Source organism: Genypterus blacodes, unplaced genomic scaffold (genome assembly GCF_046128005.1).
Source record: "Genypterus blacodes isolate CSIRO-AG114 ecotype Tasmania unplaced genomic scaffold, CSIRO-AGI_Gbla_v1 ptg000070l_1, whole genome shotgun sequence".
Classification (NCBI taxonomy): domain Eukaryota; kingdom Metazoa; phylum Chordata; class Actinopteri; order Ophidiiformes; family Ophidiidae; genus Genypterus; species Genypterus blacodes.
The window spans coordinates 2,510,689-2,528,822 of record NW_027466880.1 but is presented as its reverse complement, the minus strand read 5'-3'; the positions used below and the strand labels follow the sequence as shown (position 1 = coordinate 2,528,822).

Below are 18,134 nucleotides of genomic sequence, written 5' to 3'. Positions count from 1 at the left end.
TCAAATGACAAGATAACAGTAGTTTTGTGCCAACAGCACATAAGTTTTATATACATTCCATGGGGAGGGAGGCTGACATAAGGGAGGGAGGGGAGCATCAGGACACACTGATGCAACAGGGACACACTGTGTTTGAGTCGTACACAATGAGAGACTTAATACTGCCCTGCCACACACAGAGGGGACGACGTCACATTACATCACAGAACCTTAATCACAACACCTCCCCCGCCTGACATGGTAATGTAGATAAACACTTCACTTGTGGTTGCTGATATAAAGCACTCGAGGAAAATCAACAGAGGTCCAACAGCTGCACCCTAGGCAAAAGGTGAGGTCCAAACCTTACAGTCCATCTTAATCCACCCCCTCGCACACGCACACACACACACATTCACACACACACCAACAGGGCCCACTGAGGAAACGAGATCTAGGCAAAACAAAAAATCCACAAATAATTGACTAGGATGCAGCTATTTCTTCTTCTAAAAAAAACAAAACAAAAAAAAGCAACAAAATAAATAATGTACACAATTAAACAACATCCGAGCAGAGAGAACACTTTTCCTTATCAATCTTGTTTAACTGTTAACATTTTGGGGACAATGAACACTTGTACAGTTTAGAGCCTACAGTGGCTAACGCTTGCTGTAGCCGTCTCAAAACAGACACGGAAGAACACAGTGTCAGAAATTTCTGTAGTGCTTTTTTACAGACAACCAAACCTGTGCATCTAAACAGTGCCGTCCAAGGTCTGTGCCAAGGTGCTTGAGTTAGCCTGTTTGAGGTGCAAGTCGCCTTCAATGTCCTGCTTGCCACACCTAAACAAAGACAAATCTCATTTAGAGTTTACTGTCATCAAGTCAATCAGCTCCGCCAAAGTCAGAGTGAGAGTCCCTGCTCGCTTACCCAGAGGCTGGTCCGTTTCCCGTCCGCTCATTTGGATGCTGGTCCAATTCTGAGAGCAACTTGAGTATATTTAGGGCAGCCTGCGGAGGTGAGGGAGAGCAGAAATCCATTTTTTCATCAATCCTGTTCTAGGGACACCGGCTGTAGAGTTACAGGCAAATCCACCTGATGGAAGATACTTTTCTATTGTCTTACATAAATGTTAAGACTGTAGGATTTGCTGTGATGTGTTCACAAGAGTCTGAGTTCATATTCTGTCACCTGCTTTTAAACAGTTTGTCGTCACAGTGTGGGGTTGAGACTCACCATATCGTGACATGATTCGACATCCTTTCCAATCCCGTGACTGATGAGGGGGGGCAGGGAGGAGCAGTTAATCAGTGACACAAACTCGTTCTTATTGTTTTTAGGAAAATCTTTGTATTCCACCTGCGAGAAAATCAACACATTCCATCAGCATTTACTCTCCATATTTCACTATAAATCCAATGCATATGCGCTGATGAATTAGCAGACGTTACAAACACCTAAAGGTTGTTACCTGCAGGTTCTGTGCCGACGCAAGAAAGCCCAGTTGCTCAGAGGGTCTTGTCAGGGGTCCGTGGGGAAGTTGAGTCAGGCTATTTTTGTTTTTTAGGATAGTCTCTGCAGTCACCGACGTCCCTGCGTAAAGCAGCTCGTTGGCAATGATGGCAGTGATTGTTGCCTTGCCTGGGTTGGGCGGAGCTCGGCTGTAGTCCTGACAGGCTCCTACTGCCTGAGCCACCTCCGGTACCATGGGAAGGATCCCTGCAGGAAGCTGTTGATGGTTGAGGTAAGGCAGGCGGAAGTCCTCCTCCTTGGAACCTTTTCCGAGGGGAAAGTAGAGACGGTCAGTACGAACACGAAAACCTTCCTCCTGCCTCTGTTTCATCATAGTCATCATCATCATCATCATCACAGTCTGGCAAAAGGACAAATCCTCTGATGCTCACCCATGGTCACCTCCTCTACAGAGCCCGGTTCAAAGAAGGTCACTTTGCGTCCGTCGCCCGTTTTTTTTACTGGGGTCTAGGCATTACAGAAACCACACACGTCAAACTTCCCTCATCCGGTATGACGTTGTTTGCAGTGTTTGCCATATTTTCTTGGATAAACGGAAGCGATACCTTCTCGTCAGTTTTGAGCGCTGGTTTGGGGGGCTGCGGCTGAGGCACTTTGTATCCCAACAGCTCCAGCATCTTTTCCGCCGCGTTCCTCTTGGCGACCTTCTTACTGGGGCCCATGCCTTCCGCAGACTGACCACACACCGACACCTGTCACCGACAAGCAAAAGGCAGAGGAAACGCAGATATACGTTTGTTCGAGCCCTGCTGCCTTCATGCTAACTCTCGTTACCGTTGACTCACCTGCATGACGAACTCCCTGCGCCGAGGTAGACCCCTCTCTGTCACCATGCTGTACTCGGGCTCCTTCTCCTTCTTGGCCTGCTGGATCTGAGCGAGCCGGCTGATGGGATTCATACCCTGACCGTATTCCGGGCTGGTCTGCAGCTGGTAGGGGTGACAGGTCAAGCGTTACACAGAGAACACTCCATTTATTGCTCATCCTCCTGGCTCCAGCGCACCAGTTGCCATTACCTTGATGATGGATTTGGTTTTCTTTTTGATGCGTGGCAGCGTCTTCTCCACGCTGGGTATGTGGGGTAGCTGCTTCAACTCTCCGAGCGCCGCCGCCGCCGCCAGCTTCTTGGCGACCTTTTTACTCTTCCCTTCGCCCTCTCCGGTGTACTCCCCGACGACAACCCGCACGATGAAACTCTTCATGTGGGGGGGGCCTTCTTCTTTTAAAACCTGGAAAACACAGAGAAATAAGAGATAGCGGATATTTCAGTTTCATAATAAAACCATAATGTGTCTACAGATCATTTCCCTGTATGCGTGTGTAGGAAATGCTTCAAACCTCAAAGTTGACAGGCAAGTTTCGCTTAAGTGCAATTTCAAACACTTGACTGATTTCTGATTTGTTGAGGTTCTCTTCCTCTGGCTCGCCATTCATCTGTCGAGAACAGAGAGCAAAAGCTTGTAGGTATGCATGACCCCCATATAACAGCTTTCCCGCACTTTTCATTCCTGGGTGTGAACTCCTCACCACTGGCAACTGTTGCAGTATTGGCTCCTTCTGTAGCACTTTCAGGGCTTTGGCAGCAGCGTCGTGTTTGGCTAACTGCCGCGTTCGGCCCTTCCCGATGAACTGCTGGCCTCCGATTGACAGCTCCATGTGGTATAACATTGGTCCCACTGGAGGAAAGGGGTAGTAGTACCTGGAAGCGGATCAAATGCCAAAATGCGTCCGTCAGCCATTACTTCAAATAAGGATGAAATGCCTCGCTGTCACATTTCCAAAATGAAGGAAACTCACTGTTGCATAGAGCGTTGGTACGGCCCTGGACCCCGCACGTTGTAGTTGAAGTTCGGCGGTCTCATCCCCGGGTATGGATCGATGAGTTTATACATGGGCTTTTTTCCGAGCTTCATACATAGTGCATTCAGCTCCATGGTATGTGTTACGCAATCTGCTATGAGACAGATGTAAAAAAGAAAAAGAAAAAAGGAATAAACACGCAGAAGACAAATGTTTTCTTGCTGAACAAAGCATGAGCGTTGAGAGAGACAGACTGCCAAGGGCCGGTAGGGTTCTTGCCTGTGTTGCGGGGCGACCTCACAGTGGGCTTGGGGAGCGTCGTCTCAGCGAGGGCAGAGGCAGCAGCTGAATGCTGAGCTTTCTTGATGCTCGTCCCCTCTGCTTCCCAGTGTTGATCTCCCAGCGTGAGCCGCACTGAGAAAATCTGATCGAGGAAGAAGACACAGAGTAAAATAGAACTGGGGGTGTAAAATAAAAAGATAACATGAAACACGGGAATGGTGTCATATGTGTGTTTGTAAGATCTTCTCTCACAGTACCTTGGAGTGAGCAGGTCCTTGCTCACAAAGCAGCTTATACTCGGGTTGAATCTTGTTGAAACGGGCTAACTCATTCACCAAACACATGGGGGTCTTCTCTTTAGGGTTTGCCATGTTAGACACTAACAACAGAACAACAAAACTGAGTCCAGCTTAGTCATAGTTAAGCAAAGCAGTAGGCAAAACAAGCATACCAAAAATGATGAATGCCTACAAAGCAGGCAGAAAGAAACAAACCTGTGGTGGCACTGTAGGGAGTGGCTGAGCCTGCAGGGAGAGCAGAGTTCCTGATGGGCTGGCTGGCACTTTCTGAGGGCAGCGTGCCTGAGGAACAGGGGATGCTGTAACCAGGCTGTGGTTGCCCCAGCTGCAGTGGGGTCGTAGCGGCGGGCATGGGGCTAGCTGGACACTGAAACTGGAGCTGAGACATCGCTGGTCTTGTTGACTCGTCGATCGTAGGCCTGGATCAAGATCAGAATCTTACAGCGCACTTATGGTGTGGAGCTGTAGATTGAGATCTGGCGGTAAAAGCAGTGCCTAGAAAGTGAGAACACAGATGGGAAGGAAATTGAGATATGCCCATTTCCACCCCGGGGGAATATTGCTGGTGTCGTTTCACGTTCAGATTCAAATTAGGTCACATTTTCTTTCAATTACAATGGCTGAATCCTTTTTTCCCCCTCCCTATCTGTAAGGCTCACTTGTTCCTCTGCTTTTAACCATTTCATATTTTGCGAAGGGGCCAGAATATTGGAAACACCAGTCAATAAAATGCAGCCTTATAGTATAACAGTATAACAACACCTCTCTGACAGGACTTATAGAAAATGGTGTTAGACTACTATACAGTATAATATGCAGTATAGTGTATCTTATAAAGTGGCCACTGAGTGTGTTCATGTATATTTTGTAATGTGGATATGCATTACTATGAATGTTTGGAATTTGCATCGTTTATCACTGTGCTTATCTTGTAAAGTGACCTGAGTAGTGGGAAAGGCACTATATCAAATAAACCAGATCATATCTACTGTACATTCCATTGCACTGTGCTCTCTTTGCCCTGCTGGCTCAGTTCCAGTACTGCAGGCACTGACTACAACTGCTGAGTGTTTGAGCCTAATCTCACATGATGGCTACTTTCAATAAATTATCCCTCCCCTTACTTTATGTATGACTGTTTCATTGTGACTCAGTCTTACATAATAAACCTCCAACCAATCCAATTCATTTCATAGCACTGTAAGGGAAAGATGGAGTCTATCCATTGTTGATGGTTGAAGCTTTACTCCAAACCAGATCACAACACATCAACATTAATTCACTCACGTGACTTTATGAAGTATTAACAATCCTACAAGCTGTGTTACCAGATCTGTGGAATGAAAATTGCTGCCAACATAATTACTGTAACCTTGGCGAGTAAGGAATGCTGTTTCTGTTGTGAAAGATCTTTCTTTTTTTTTGATGTTGCAATTTTCACTGAACTACTACTTATTACTTAATAATTCAACACAACTATCGGCTCTGGTCTTGTGAAATTCAAATCATTCCTGTGATCTCTCAGAAGGCCTTGACAACAGAGCCTCAATTGTTGTATGAAGGACTCAGACTGATAGCAAGACAGAAATGTGCAAGAATCTTCTAGAATCAAGTGTAATATGCTGAACTGTAGAGATATGACTTATGCCTATTTTTTATTTTTTTTTACATTTCATTACTTTTACAGTGATGGTAAACAACAACCCAAATACATGAAGAGTTTTGCACATAGTCATAATAAAATACAATTCCAGACATAAGTCTATTGACTCGATTTAAGGTGGGAATATTGTGCTTATTCCTACACATTTTTAGATGCTACAGTTCATTGCATTACAGTGGGACTTCTTCTTCTCTGGTGGTTGGGGGCTCATACTGTATGTCATACATTAGTCTGGATGTTCACACAGTGATTAGGACAATAACAAATACAACACACGTAGTGATTTGAACACCAATTTGAACTTTTAAGATCTAAAGCCATATTATTACAGACATGGGATTGTCCGGTATGATAGCTATCCGTACACTCTGGGTTGCAACTGTAAAGAAAATGCATATTTGAGCAACGTTTCACACAAACCTAGACTTTAATGCCTCTAATTTAATATGTTGTGTGTTGTTCGTGTAAAACGGCCAATAGCTGAAATTGTCAGGTAGTTGTTAATCTGAAGAGGCCACCGGTAAGCTAACTAGCGAGAGTAGGCAGGGCTGCATCATATGAGACAACCTCTACAAATGCTAACATTAAAACATTCATCTTTAAGCAATTTCGGCCTTTTGAAAGACGAAAGATAAACACATAAATTGACACTGAATATATCTACTGAAACCTCGCGTTAGGAGTCTTAATGTCTGATTTGAGCGATTGTGAAAAGAGCCGGCTCAAGTGTTAGCCTGCTAGCTAACCGTGAGTTCCCTTAAGCCACAGCACAAAATTAAACCTCACCTCGCGTTTCCTTTGCTTTGGTTCCTACTTACTCCATGTGACACGTTGATTAGGTGTCGCTTAGTTTTTGTTCTTTTGAAGTTTTTGAGGGGAAACAAAGTGATTTTTCTGTCAAATTGCAGGCGGTATGGAGGTGAACAGAAGCTAGACAGGGCAAACACTAAAGAGAGTGGCCCAATATTGATTCTGTCCTCAGGAAGTGACATCGGGACAAAGAGGAAGCATTTCCAAAAACGATGCACATCCTTAACTTCATTCATTTGAATCTACTGGACTAAAGCAGTTTAAAAACAAAACAAAACACGGTGTAAACACAGGGGTGAGATTTTATTTTGGTAGCAGTCATGAGCCAAACATAAATCATTTCTTTTGCTGCAGAATCAATTCCCATGATGGTGTAATAAAATGAAAAAACACAAAAAAACTACATGAAGCTTATTAGATGGCTAATAAATATAAAAACAAATCAGCATTGATTTTCTATAAAATATTGCTTCTATGGCCTCTATTGTCCTCTCTGGAGGCCGCATTCCGCAGACGTGGTGTGAGAGCGGTAAGAGGTCACAGGTTGTACGCCTGACAGATGTTCAGAGAGTCTCGCAGCATCAGGTCACGCAGGCGCCACAGTGCATCTGCCATGGTGGTGTGAGCTCCTTTACTCTTCAGCCAGTGTGCGGGCAGGCGGCTCTCCTGCTCTTTGGTCAGGTGGGCATCTCGCCTTTGAGCTAGAGGGGAGAGACAAGACCAGCATTTACTTCTGTAAGAGATCAAATGGGATTCAATGTGAAGAGATCAAATGTGTCAACAAATCACTGTTTAAGTTAAGAGCGACAGTCAGAACATTATTTTAGTATGAAATAACTTTGTGAACATTTAAGCATGAGAACACTCAGTGGTATAAAAGCGAAGTTTAATAGTTTTTAATATTGTTTTTTTTTGTGTTCACAAGAAGGATTCCACACATACACAGATGCCACCAAGAGATAAAACATGAAAATGAGCATTACACATTGGATACACCACCTTTCAGTGTTTGGTCCCACTTGCTGACAGAGGTAGACTCTGAATTCAAGCCCTCAATATACTTCAGGTACGCCTCTGAGTGGAGCACCCTCTGTGTCTTTGGTGGAGGAGCCACGAACATGGGAGTGCCAGGCTGCAGGTGGGAGGGCTGTCCCTGCCCTGGATATGGAGGAGGCGCAAGCTGTCCAGGACTGAACATGCCAGGCTAAAATAGAACGGAGACAATGTAGAATACTAAATTATGAAATGACAAAGACATAAGCCCTATTATTTATTTGTTGATGCGTTCCACTTAAAGCCTAAAGCTGACAGTGACAGCCAATCAGAATACAGGTGATGATGGATTGTGCAGGGTGCAAACTGACTTACAGTAATCAGAATTTCAAATGCAGTTTAAGAGAATGTAAAGGATATATTATTTGGCCAGTATATTATGGCCTAGATCATACCTGTTGCATGTAATGATTCCCTTGTGCAGGACTTCCTGCCATGCCATTCATGCCGGATCCCATTCCTGTGAAAATATAAACATTTATTTCTGCATGTTTCACAAATGTGTGTGTATATGTGTTGGTTAATTGATTTTAGGAACTAACTAACCAAGTAGGATAATGTTAGTTGTTGAATATCATTTTCCACGTGCATTTTGTGTTTGACTCTGAACATAAGTGTATTTCAGGTGTGGGGCGTGAATACGGGTGGAAGTCGAGGGCGCCCCAGCTGTGGACCAGGTAAACCCCTCCAGCAGGAGAGACACGACTGGATGGAACTGAGCAGGTGTGGCTAAGACAGTGGCCCTTACCCTGATGAGGCATGCCAGGGTACACGGGCATACCTTGGTGGAGATGGTGTGGAGGCAGGTGGAGGCCCCCTGTGGCGTGAGGTGGCATTGTTGCCACGCTCAACAAACCGTCATGCATGGGCATGTAAGGTGGGCCGTATGCTCCCATCATGCCTTGTGAGAAAAGGAACCAAAAGAGGACAACAACATATCCATGCATAAGTGACATGCAGCTGACTAGAAAATAACATGCACTACCACTACACACGGTCGCCCCTTTCACACATGTCCCGCAAGACTGACTTAATTAGCAACTTTTTAAATGTTTTTTTTATATCGCTGGTTCTTTGACTTTCACCACAACTCCAGTGGGAACCAAACCAGTTACAGATAAAGCCAGATATATATGATAATATATGTCTTTATACCCTGATACTGCTGTATCACATCTCAGTTTGATAGATATTTATGTGCTGTGATATTGTAGTAACCAAGTAATTAAGGCTTACTCCCCAGTAAATGGCAGACTTATTGAAAATATGTATTATTCCTTATTTCAGTGGTGAAATTCAGAATAATCACGTCTTCTATTCTTCCAAATTGCTTGTTGTTCTCTAACAGTTCTGCCCAAATGCTTTCCCTACCATGGATGAATATGTTATGTAAGAGATAATGTTGCATTTTGCCATATAAGAGACCAACAATATGCCCCAGAAACCAGTACTTGACCCAAAACAACTGAACCAGATGGAAATAAGCACTCAGTGTGCAAAAGGGGCAAACACCACACCTTAGAATGTTAGCAGGCAAAACAAGTGTGAAAGTTAGCTTGAATAAAAAGAAACCTGGTTAAACATCAGTCATGCAGTCAGTGTCATGCAATGAGATATGAAGCTAGTAATGATAAATATAAATGTAAAATACAAAATAGCAGAAAAGGGAACCAAAATATTGCCGTGAGAATATGTTTTTGAGAGGTTCTGATGTTAATTTTTTCCCGAAAATTACTGAGCAGTCCAACGTCAACTTCCTGCTGCGAGTAGTCAAGCACTCGTGCTGTCTCTGAGAGGGGTTACCTGACACAGGTGTCATGGACTGGTTTATCATTCCCATAGTGCTAGGCGAAGGCACCACCCCCATCAGCGCCCCTACAGGGGTACCTGCTCTAGGGGAAGCTTGCTTCTGAGTTGACCTGTCGCGCTCCTGCTGCTCCACGATTTTCGCTGCACGTTCTGCAACAAACAGAAAATAATGTTTGACTTCGAGCTCACGCGACAGAAATTTCCCACGCTTGCGCACTTTTCTCCTCACCTTCATACTCGGCTTTCTTGGGAGCCTCGAGGTTCCTCCATTCTGTGCCCACCAGTCGACTCAGCTCCCCGAAGGAGAAGTCTGGGTGTCGAGCCTTGATGACGGCGCGCATTTCACTGCTGAACAGGATATAGCCGCTCATGTTGATCTTCCTCTTGGCCCCCTCCTTCTTCGATAAGCCCTTCACTTTCGGAGTACTCTGCATGAGAAAAAAACCTCTTCAATTAAGTATTTTCTGGACTTCAAGAATGCTTTTTAATCGTGTTTTAAGGAGGGATACATAGGAATGGTTCATTATGCTGAGAGTATACTGTACGCCTTGAGTACCTGGGTTGGGGTGTAGGGCATGTTGTCCATATCGCTTGCCTGAGGGGTTTGCATCTGTGGCATTGAAGGCGTCTCAGAAGCCTCGTCCTCTTCCTCAATATCATCCATGTCCTCATCTGCATCCTCTATATCTGCTAGTTTAACCTCAAGCTCTTCAATCTTCTTATTTAAAAAGGGTGATGCCTCCTTCTGGGGCACGATCAATTTCCTAAATATGTACCAGCAAAAGAAGACAAGAAAATAGAAATTAACACCGGTCAAACCTTTGTTCTGTCTATAATGTATCTTTAAATGACTAACCTGAAATAGTAGATCTCATCCTCAACTACTTTGGAGGAGGAGAATGAGAAGCGTTTCAGGCCCTTGAATTTTTTCATTTGCTTCTCACTCTCAAAGTAACGGCTCTCACACAACAGGACATCTTCTTCTGGAATTTCAGTAGGTCTGCATGACAAGTAGTCCTTAAAAGAGGACACCATACATTTGCCTGGAGAGGAAATACAAAGAGACAAAGGTTGTTAGCAAATGAGTAACTTTGGAATTCTCACCCTCAGCACAAGGGCTTGAGATCGTGTAAATAAAACATGCTTGGGGAGAAATTAAGGGGATAAAAAAAAAAACAATACTGGCTGACTACGACGTGTGAGCTTGAAAGCGTGTTGAATGCGGTACCTATGACGCAGGTCATGGGCAGGGTCTCCTCCAGCATGCTCAGAAACACCTCTCTCTTGTAGAACATCTTTGTAGGCTCATGCTCAGTTTCCTCAGGGTGAATGAAGATGGGTCCGAAGAAGAAAGTTGTTCCCTGTTGTGTCCAGAGCTTCTCTATCCTACAGCCCAGTAAATGGAGTCATGTTAGAACACATCACATCCACCTTCGCGCGTCTTCAGAGAGAGACAACAAGTTATTCACCTACCTGGCAACCCGGGGTTTTGACAGACCGTGTGACTGGATGTAAACACAGTCTCCCGCTTTGAACCAGTTGTTATTGTAACGCAACTGCTCATAGTGAGGACAGTCAGGCTCAGCTCCACTCATTTCCATGGGGACATCCTCTCTTTCCTAAATATGAGCAAACCATTTATTATTTGTGCTCGTCAAGAAAAGCTTTCTATAGGTTTACCTGTAAAAGAATGCAGCCTCGAGAGACAATACACTTTGGATCCCATTATACTAAACTTGTGCTTCTGTCCTCATTCAGACAACTTTTTGGGATTAGGACCAAAGCAGCTAAAGATGAATTAGATGTCATACCACCAGCCCTATTTTCTATTACGTATCTCTCTTTGCTGTGATTTGCTGACACAATGAAAAGGATTGCCAGAAGGAAAAATAAACAGGCTTGCGTGTAATAACATAGTTCAGAGAAACTAAGGGCAGTTGATTTGTTTTAGACACACAAAAGTAACTAACTCTAAGATGTATCATGTGACCTCACCTTGTCCATAAACCCATCTGTGGATGTGATGCAATAGGTTGTTTGCTTCAACTGGTCAGGCTTCACAAACATGGAAGCAATTCGGACAACAGGCAACGGCACCTCGCGAGGCGCAGCTTTGACATGGCTTTGGGGCATTGCCCAGACCTTGATCTTCTTGAAAGACTTGTTCCTGGCAGCATACCGGGATTCACACACATACACGTCCTCAGCTCTGTAACCCTCAGGTTGAAGTTTGAAATAATCCTGCAAGATTTAGAAAAAATGATGGAATTATCCTAATAGGGCCCTGGGATGAATAACACGATTTTACTACGTGCACTTCTCTCTACGATGTCTTACCTTCACAAACATAACCACACACTTGCCCAGGACTTTACTGAAGGACGCTTTGTTATTGTAGTCACTCTTGAAGACTTCCTTCTCCAGAAACTTGCGTGTGGCCAGATGGAAGGTTTCACTGGGCCTGTAGAACCAGCCGCCGTAGAGCCACTTCTCACCTTTCCACCCAAAGATCATACGTGAGCGATTTCATTTTTCAACGTTGTCATATACAATAGTTGCTGTTGAGGACATATGTATCTATCGGTATGTGAGATGCCTTTAATTGGTGAATATATGAGTTCGATGCGGTTACCTGCTTCATCTTCCCACAGACGTTCGATGCAGACGATGTGTGGCTTCAGGTTTGGCTCGGCCGGCTGCACATACACGCAGTCCCCCACGTGGTAGGTGCTGTTTTCAAAGCTGCAGTCCTGCTTGTAGACGCGCTCGGGCTCAGGCTGGCAAGTTTCACTCGACACATCCTCTGCTTTCTCATCCTCTTTGGGGTGAGAATAAGACAGACTGGATTTAAATTAATTTCACACCACCGTTTAAGCATATTCTGCGCCGCTGTGTGTACAGTACAAGGCTGAGAGAAACGCGCACACACACACACACACACACACACACACACACACACACACACACACACACACACACACACACACACACACACACACACACACACACACACACACACACACACACACCTTTGCTCTCCTCCTCCTTTTGTTTGTCCTCCTCCATCTCTCTGGGTATTTTCTCCCTCTTTTCCTGCTCCACATCGTTGTGCAGGTGTTTTAAAGAGTAGCTGAGTGCGGCCGACTGCAGAATCTCTCCGTTCTTGCATAACTCGTCCCTGATCTTGATGAGAAACTGCTGGAGCTCCACTGCATCTTCAAATACCTCAGAGTCAGTTCTGCAAATAGAGTTAAAACATCATTTAAACATCGGTTCATCTTTGTAAAGCAACCTCTAAGACATAATGTTGGAAAACCTGACATTGATATCATTTTGATGAGCTTTTGTAGATGTAATAACATAAATTAAACACACATCTTAAAAAAGTTTCATGATTTAAAACTTGCGGGGCTGTGAGAACTTTTACTTATTGGTGAACTTATGAGTACTGAAAAGAATATGAATAGTAATGTGATAGTAATTTAGAATAGGTGTTAAAATAAGAACATGTTTTCAGGCCCATCATTATATTAATAAGTCATACAAAGGAGTATCAGCCTGCAGTAAAACCTAATGCAGGGAACTAAATATTTGAAATAGTTCTTGCACAAATCAGCATGCAAAACAACACACTTTGTTATTCTTGTCTTTAAGAAAGATAAAAAAAAAAATGTTTGCATTTGTTTTTGTCCAATGCCATAACACATCAAAAATTTTACTTGGAATAATATCGGCTGAAAATCCTAAGAATATGTTTTACTGAAAGTAGGCAGCGGCAGCCTCTTCAAAATCAAGTATGTTTGGATACCTGTGTAGCCTCCTTGCTTTCTCTAGCACTTCGAACATGTGCTCCTGGAAGACGTCCAGTCTCTTGTAGCGCCCGCGGTCCACGCTTATCCTGATGATGTCGAAGTTCACCGGGGGCTTCTCGGGGAAGGCCGGATCCACAGCAGGAATCTCAGCTAGAGAGTCACTGTAGCACCGGCCCTCTTCATCCTGGTGGCCCATCACAGACACAAACAGGTTCCTGATCAGCTCTCGTACCAGAGTTCCCACAGCGGGTGGTCCGGAGTCCTCGCCTCCCTCTTGCTGCTTACGGGTTGCCAGCAGCACCCGGTGCAGCATCAGAGCATCCCGATAGATCAGAGACTCGGGCTCATTGTACATGCAGGCATTGTTGAACATGAGGGCAAAGTCCTCCACCAAGGTTTCCACATCTTGGTACCGGCCAGCAGCCATATGGCTCCGCAAGCGCTCCATGTCAATGGGCCGTTTAATGGTAGCGTAGTAGTCAGGCAACTCGGCACGAGACGGAAGACGTAGGAAGATTGTGCTCAGACGGCGCCCTCTACGGTCAGTGAAGTTTCGCACAGCATCGTAGACCTCATTTAGCCTCTGCTGAAGAGGCGTGAGGTATTTGGACTTCTTTGGAGAAACACCACTCTTTCCTACAATAAAAATATGATTACAGAAAATGTTATTCTTTCAATTACACAAATTTATTTTGTTCAAATTTAATATGAATATGATTACACTTGCAAAGCATTTTAATGAACATGATCTTGAAATAGATTGATCTAAGATCAAGGTGAAAGCACTCCAATTTGCATCTGTTTTCTTTTTAATGGAGCTGTCAGCAAATGCATATCCTGTAAGTTATTCCAAAACACAAAATATATATTTACTTAAGTTACTATTATATAAATAAATACCAGAATACTTGTTTGACGTTATTGAAATCAAACCTACTTAGTTTCAATTTGGGAGATCCAAGATCCTCCTCCTCGGCCGTTGGTCCTAACTCTTTGCGCTTGTCCTTCAGTATCTTCTCCAGAATGTCTGCATCGTTGTACACCTACAACAAGCAAAACAATGACGGTGTGAGAATAAGTCATACTTTGGAAAAAAAAGAAGACATTATCCTTCATGAATTCATGCTGCCTACCTGAGATCCCTCCTCGTTGTAATGCCGAGCGTTGCGGAACATCAGCCTCATGTCATCCATCAGAGCTTCCTCTGTGACGTAGCGTTCTATACGAACACTGTTCTCAATGGTCTTCAGATCCATTGGTTCAAGGATGACATTATAGTAATCAGGGTAGTCCTTCTTGGAAGGCTTAACCATGAACAGATCACAGAGACGTCGACTGGTGCCCGCCTCTCTTGCCTCCGTCACTGCAGCATATAGGGCTTTCATTCGGTTCTTTTTGACATTTTTCTTGTGGCTGAAAAATTAAAGCAGAATATGAATTTGTCTTCATGGAAACATTAGGAGAGCAGTAGGAATTCAATAAGCGCAGAATTACACACTTTATCACAATTTGAGGTGATTACCAACACAATACAATTAGAGAAACGTCTTGAATGATGCTTTCATACCTTTTCTTCTTGGCGCTTCCTGTATCAGATGATAGAATGCTGTCTCCATCCTCATCTTCTCTCCTCAGAAGCTCCCTCTTTTTTGCCTAGAGAGAGAGATGCCACAATAGGCAACAAAGGTCACATTTTCTTTCTAGACCTTGCAACAAAGAATGAATGAAAAAACTTCAAGCAGCATAACTTGACACAACATAACATAACATTCAGTCATTACCTGCATGACCTGCTGGAGTCTAAAGGCGCGTTTGTAAATGCTCGAGTTTGGCATATTGTAGCGCTTCGCATTCTCAAACATCACAGTGAGGTCAGCATCGATCTGTTCCACGCTCTCATACTCGCCATTTTTCATCTTTGCCCTACAAACGAAACAAAAGCTAATTAATCTGTTGACATTATGTGTTATTGATTGTAGCTGATTAAGGATTATTCCTCACCTGATTTGCTGAAGCGCGATGGGATTTTTGATCTGCTGATAATAGTCAGGGTACTCCTTGCGAGAGGGCAGGTGAAGGAAAGGTTCAGAGAAAAGCTGTCCCTGGCTGTTTCTGGCGCCCCTCACTGCTTCATAATGCTGGAAAATAGGGTTGCTGGCGTCCATGTTGGAGCTCTGACTCTCAGCCTCCGACTCTCCTTCATCATAGCAGACGGAGCCTATAAAAATATACATTGTAAACATGAATAATATTCTATTATCAGTACAATACAAAAAAGATAAAGGGTTTTCCGTTACTCAAACTGCCAAGACTTACCAGAGAGCACAGGGTCATCCTCACTTTCTGAACCGTACTGCAGTGTTACACTGATACCTGAATGTCGATCCCCTTGGCCAGACCTGCGGTTTCTTGTAAATCAAAGTAGAAAGGGGAGACATTTTGTTTAGGTCACGTTTCAACTGGGGAATCATTTGCTGACATGTATTGTAACATAAAATGTACTGTATACTACAAAATTGTCATGGTAGTTAAGTACCTGATGCGAAGACTAGATTTAATTGGCTCAGAATGTTCCAGTTCAGTCTTCCGCTGGATGAAGAGTTTCTTTATAGTGTTTGCATCCTATACAATAAAAGAGTATTTATGAGAATTTAATGATTATGTACAGTATATCTTGTATAAAAAGTGAAAACCACAAGGGAAAGGAGCATACTGTACCTTAAAAACCTGAGATCCTGGTTCATTGTAGGTTTTGGCGTTTTTGGCCATCAGGTCAATGTCTTTAGCCATAGCATTGACATTTTTATAGTACCCAATCTATCCAAGTGAAATAATGTAACATGGTTAGAACAAAACAAACTCTGACAAGGTGATTTTGATCAAGCATCAATCAGTGTCAAATTGAGTTACCTGTATTCTTTGAGCGATAGCTCTCAGATCTATTGGCTCCTTTATAACAGCATAGTAGTCTGGGTAATGCTGGAAAGACAAACAAATACAGAGCGGTACAATTCTCATTAATTATAACTTTTCAAGCAAGAACATGAATAGATTTTTACTGAACTACATAGCCTTAAATTAAAAACAGAGTCAAGGTGGTTAGCAATAGGAGAATAAGGCATAGAGTACAATTACATTTTTAGTCAACAGAACCTTCAAGGACCTACCACTTTGGAAGGCAGTTTCTGGAAGAGTTCACTGACAGCGCGTCCTGAGGGATCAGCATGTGACACGATAGCTTCTAAGAGCTGCTCCAAAACCTCCTTCAAGCTGCTAGAGGAGGTCTATATGTAAAGAATGACAACAGAGGAAATAAGTTATGCCGCTGCAACTCGGGCATCGTTATTTATTCGCATCAATGAAAATGTTGGTAGCACATAATTTGCATTGAAATGCAGCTGACCTAATATCATGTTTCTTTTAATAGTTACACAAAACTCATATGTGCTAGAAATACAGGGAAGAGGGAACAACTAAATAATCAAAGCTAAAATGACCCACCTCTTCCTCAGTTGACATTGTAGGATTATCGAGCATGTCATCACCGTCTTCATCCTCATCATCTCCGTCTCCAGACTGCATAAACTCATTCCGAGTTTGCAAATATATCACCCACAACTTGGAAGCAGCTTGATATTCATCACTACTAGGCTAAAATGTAAAAACACCAAATAATATTTAGTGATTGCAAGCAGACCACATTCAAGGCTGTCTAGAAGAACTGGCTTACTTACTAAAGTGTCCGACATCATCAAATGTTAGGAAATTGTGTTACATTTACCAGTCAAAATCATCAAAATGGAAACACATATACAGTAACATCAGGAATCCTTCCGACCCACCTTGTAGTACAGTTTGGCATTGTTGAACATGAGCCGGAAATCTGCAGTAAACTGCTCCACATCCTGATAATCTTCTGATTTGAGCTTATGTTGAATTTTTGTCATGTCAATTGGCTGGGAGACCACCTCATAATAATCTGGCTGATTTCTGAGAGAGCACAACAAAAACCAACACAGACACATTGTTCAAACCTACTGTATACCTTCGTACAAAAACAGAGTTTCCCAACAACAAATAAACAACACACACAGGACTGGATAGCATGTATTTAGGTAACATTACCTTCTCTTTGGTACCCGGAGGAAGGCTTCACATAGCTGCCTCCCTTGATCATCTTTGTGGTCCCTGACTGCGTTGAACAGCTCATGACATACAGCAATCTGGAGAAAGCAGGTCATTAGAACCCATCACACTTGCTTCTAAATTTACACAAATACACAAGATAAATTCACTGTAGGGTAATGTGCGATTAATATCTAATGGATTTACCGGATTTACCGTATCTACCGCAGGAACATTAGAGGTTCTCCTTCTTTTTCTGCCGCTCCCAGGCGTAGATGAGGAGGTATCATCGAGGTCTCCACCTCCGCTCACACTGCTGGAGGGTGAAGTGGCTCTTCTCCTCTTAGAACTCATTGACATAGCTTGGTGGTTTGTCAACAGTCCAGCTAAAAAGCCACAGAGGAATAAAAGTCACTGTTTGTTTCAAACGATAACATTGTTCAGACTACGGAGTTTCAATTCATAACAACAACGAATGAGTGGTAAGAACAAACTTAGCTTATTAGCATTAGCATGGCTTTGCTCTATTAAACAAAGCAGAACTAGCGGCTACTATTAGCACGATAGTATGGCTCGTTTGTCGCTTCCTACATATCACAGAATAGTAACAAACTTATCAACATATGCGCCGTGGGGAGAATAGATCAACAATATACAAATGCACATATATTTCAGAACCATTCTCACCCGAAAAGTCTTGCAAAATGTGTCGTAATTCCCTGAGCAAAAATAAGCAACTGCTAGCTAGCTCGCTACTTTGTTTGAAAACTCCTGGTCGGAAGTTGTGATGTATACCGTTGGCGAGCAGAGAAGGAAAAGGCCATCTCGAGGTATTACCGCCCCCTGCGGTTAGGGGGGTAATTCACAATAATAATAATAATAATAATTATAATAATAATAATAATAATGATAATAATAATGATAATAATAATAGTAGTAGTAGTAATAATAGTAAAATACATACTA

At 43.2% G+C, this 18,134-nt stretch overlaps 2 protein-coding genes across 4 annotated transcripts; both read right to left on the bottom strand.

Annotated features, from left to right (window-relative positions):
• Window positions 1-19: 19 nt before the first annotated feature.
• On the bottom strand, window positions 20-6,530 carry stau1 (staufen double-stranded RNA binding protein 1). Of its 2 annotated transcripts, none has more exons than XM_076156892.1 (15): window positions 6,346-6,530; window positions 4,092-4,391; window positions 3,855-3,976; window positions 3,595-3,739; window positions 3,313-3,469; window positions 3,043-3,214; window positions 2,854-2,949; window positions 2,532-2,744; window positions 2,301-2,444; window positions 2,061-2,207; window positions 1,887-1,962; window positions 1,454-1,758; window positions 1,219-1,341; window positions 913-992; window positions 20-824 (listed from the first exon to the last, which is right to left on the bottom strand). In XM_076156892.1, exons 2-15 carry the CDS (start codon window positions 4,282-4,284, stop codon window positions 737-739), a joined length of 2,061 nt encoding a protein of 686 aa, XP_076013007.1. In that variant the 5' UTR covers window positions 4,285-4,391; window positions 6,346-6,530; the 3' UTR covers window positions 20-736. The 2 variants fall into 2 exon arrangements, with proteins under 2 accessions (XP_076013007.1, XP_076013008.1); XM_076156893.1 differs by having other exon boundaries at window positions 3,313-3,466.
• Window positions 6,531-6,653: 123 nt separating this feature from the next.
• pbrm1l (polybromo 1, like) lies at window positions 6,654-17,941 on the bottom strand. Of its 2 annotated transcripts, none has more exons than XM_076156889.1 (30): window positions 17,856-17,941; window positions 17,376-17,554; window positions 17,169-17,266; window positions 16,886-17,033; window positions 16,545-16,694; window positions 16,211-16,327; window positions 15,954-16,022; window positions 15,762-15,860; window positions 15,580-15,665; window positions 15,360-15,451; window positions 15,045-15,261; window positions 14,825-14,966; window positions 14,611-14,696; window positions 14,177-14,456; window positions 13,981-14,086; window positions 13,040-13,679; window positions 12,261-12,469; window positions 11,864-12,049; window positions 11,569-11,726; window positions 11,227-11,472; window positions 10,705-10,850; window positions 10,460-10,617; window positions 10,088-10,274; window positions 9,788-9,995; window positions 9,461-9,659; window positions 9,226-9,381; window positions 8,171-8,323; window positions 7,818-7,882; window positions 7,369-7,573; window positions 6,654-7,070 (listed from the first exon to the last, which is right to left on the bottom strand). In XM_076156889.1, exons 2-30 carry the CDS (start codon window positions 17,526-17,528, stop codon window positions 6,907-6,909), a joined length of 4,923 nt encoding a protein of 1,640 aa, XP_076013004.1. In that variant the 5' UTR covers window positions 17,529-17,554; window positions 17,856-17,941; the 3' UTR covers window positions 6,654-6,906. The 2 variants fall into 2 exon arrangements, with proteins under 2 accessions (XP_076013004.1, XP_076013006.1); XM_076156891.1 differs by having other exon boundaries at window positions 17,385-17,554.
• Between the last annotated feature and the right edge of the window lie 193 nt (window positions 17,942-18,134).

Coding starts and splice junctions, on each gene's coding strand:
- stau1 (XM_076156892.1), bottom strand. CDS start 4,284: ATGTCTCAGCTCCAGTTTCAGTGTCCAGCTAGCCCCATGCCCGCCGCT. Junction 3,740..3,854: donor AAGGACCTGCTCACTCCAAG/GTACTGTGAGAG, acceptor TTCCTCGATCAG/ATTTTCTCAGTGCGGCTCAC. Junction 2,208..2,300: donor GCAGGGAGTTCGTCATGCAG/GTGAGTCAACGG, acceptor TGTCGGTGACAG/GTGTCGGTGTGTGGTCAGTC.
- pbrm1l (XM_076156889.1), bottom strand. CDS start 17,528: ATGTCAATGAGTTCTAAGAGGAGAAGAGCCACTTCACCCTCCAGCAGT. Junction 15,452..15,579: donor AAATCTAGTCTTCGCATCAG/GTACTTAACTAC, acceptor TTGATTTACAAG/AAACCGCAGGTCTGGCCAAG. Junction 12,050..12,260: donor AAAGGAGGAGGAGAGCAAAG/GTGTGTGTGTGT, acceptor CTCACCCCAAAG/AGGATGAGAAAGCAGAGGAT.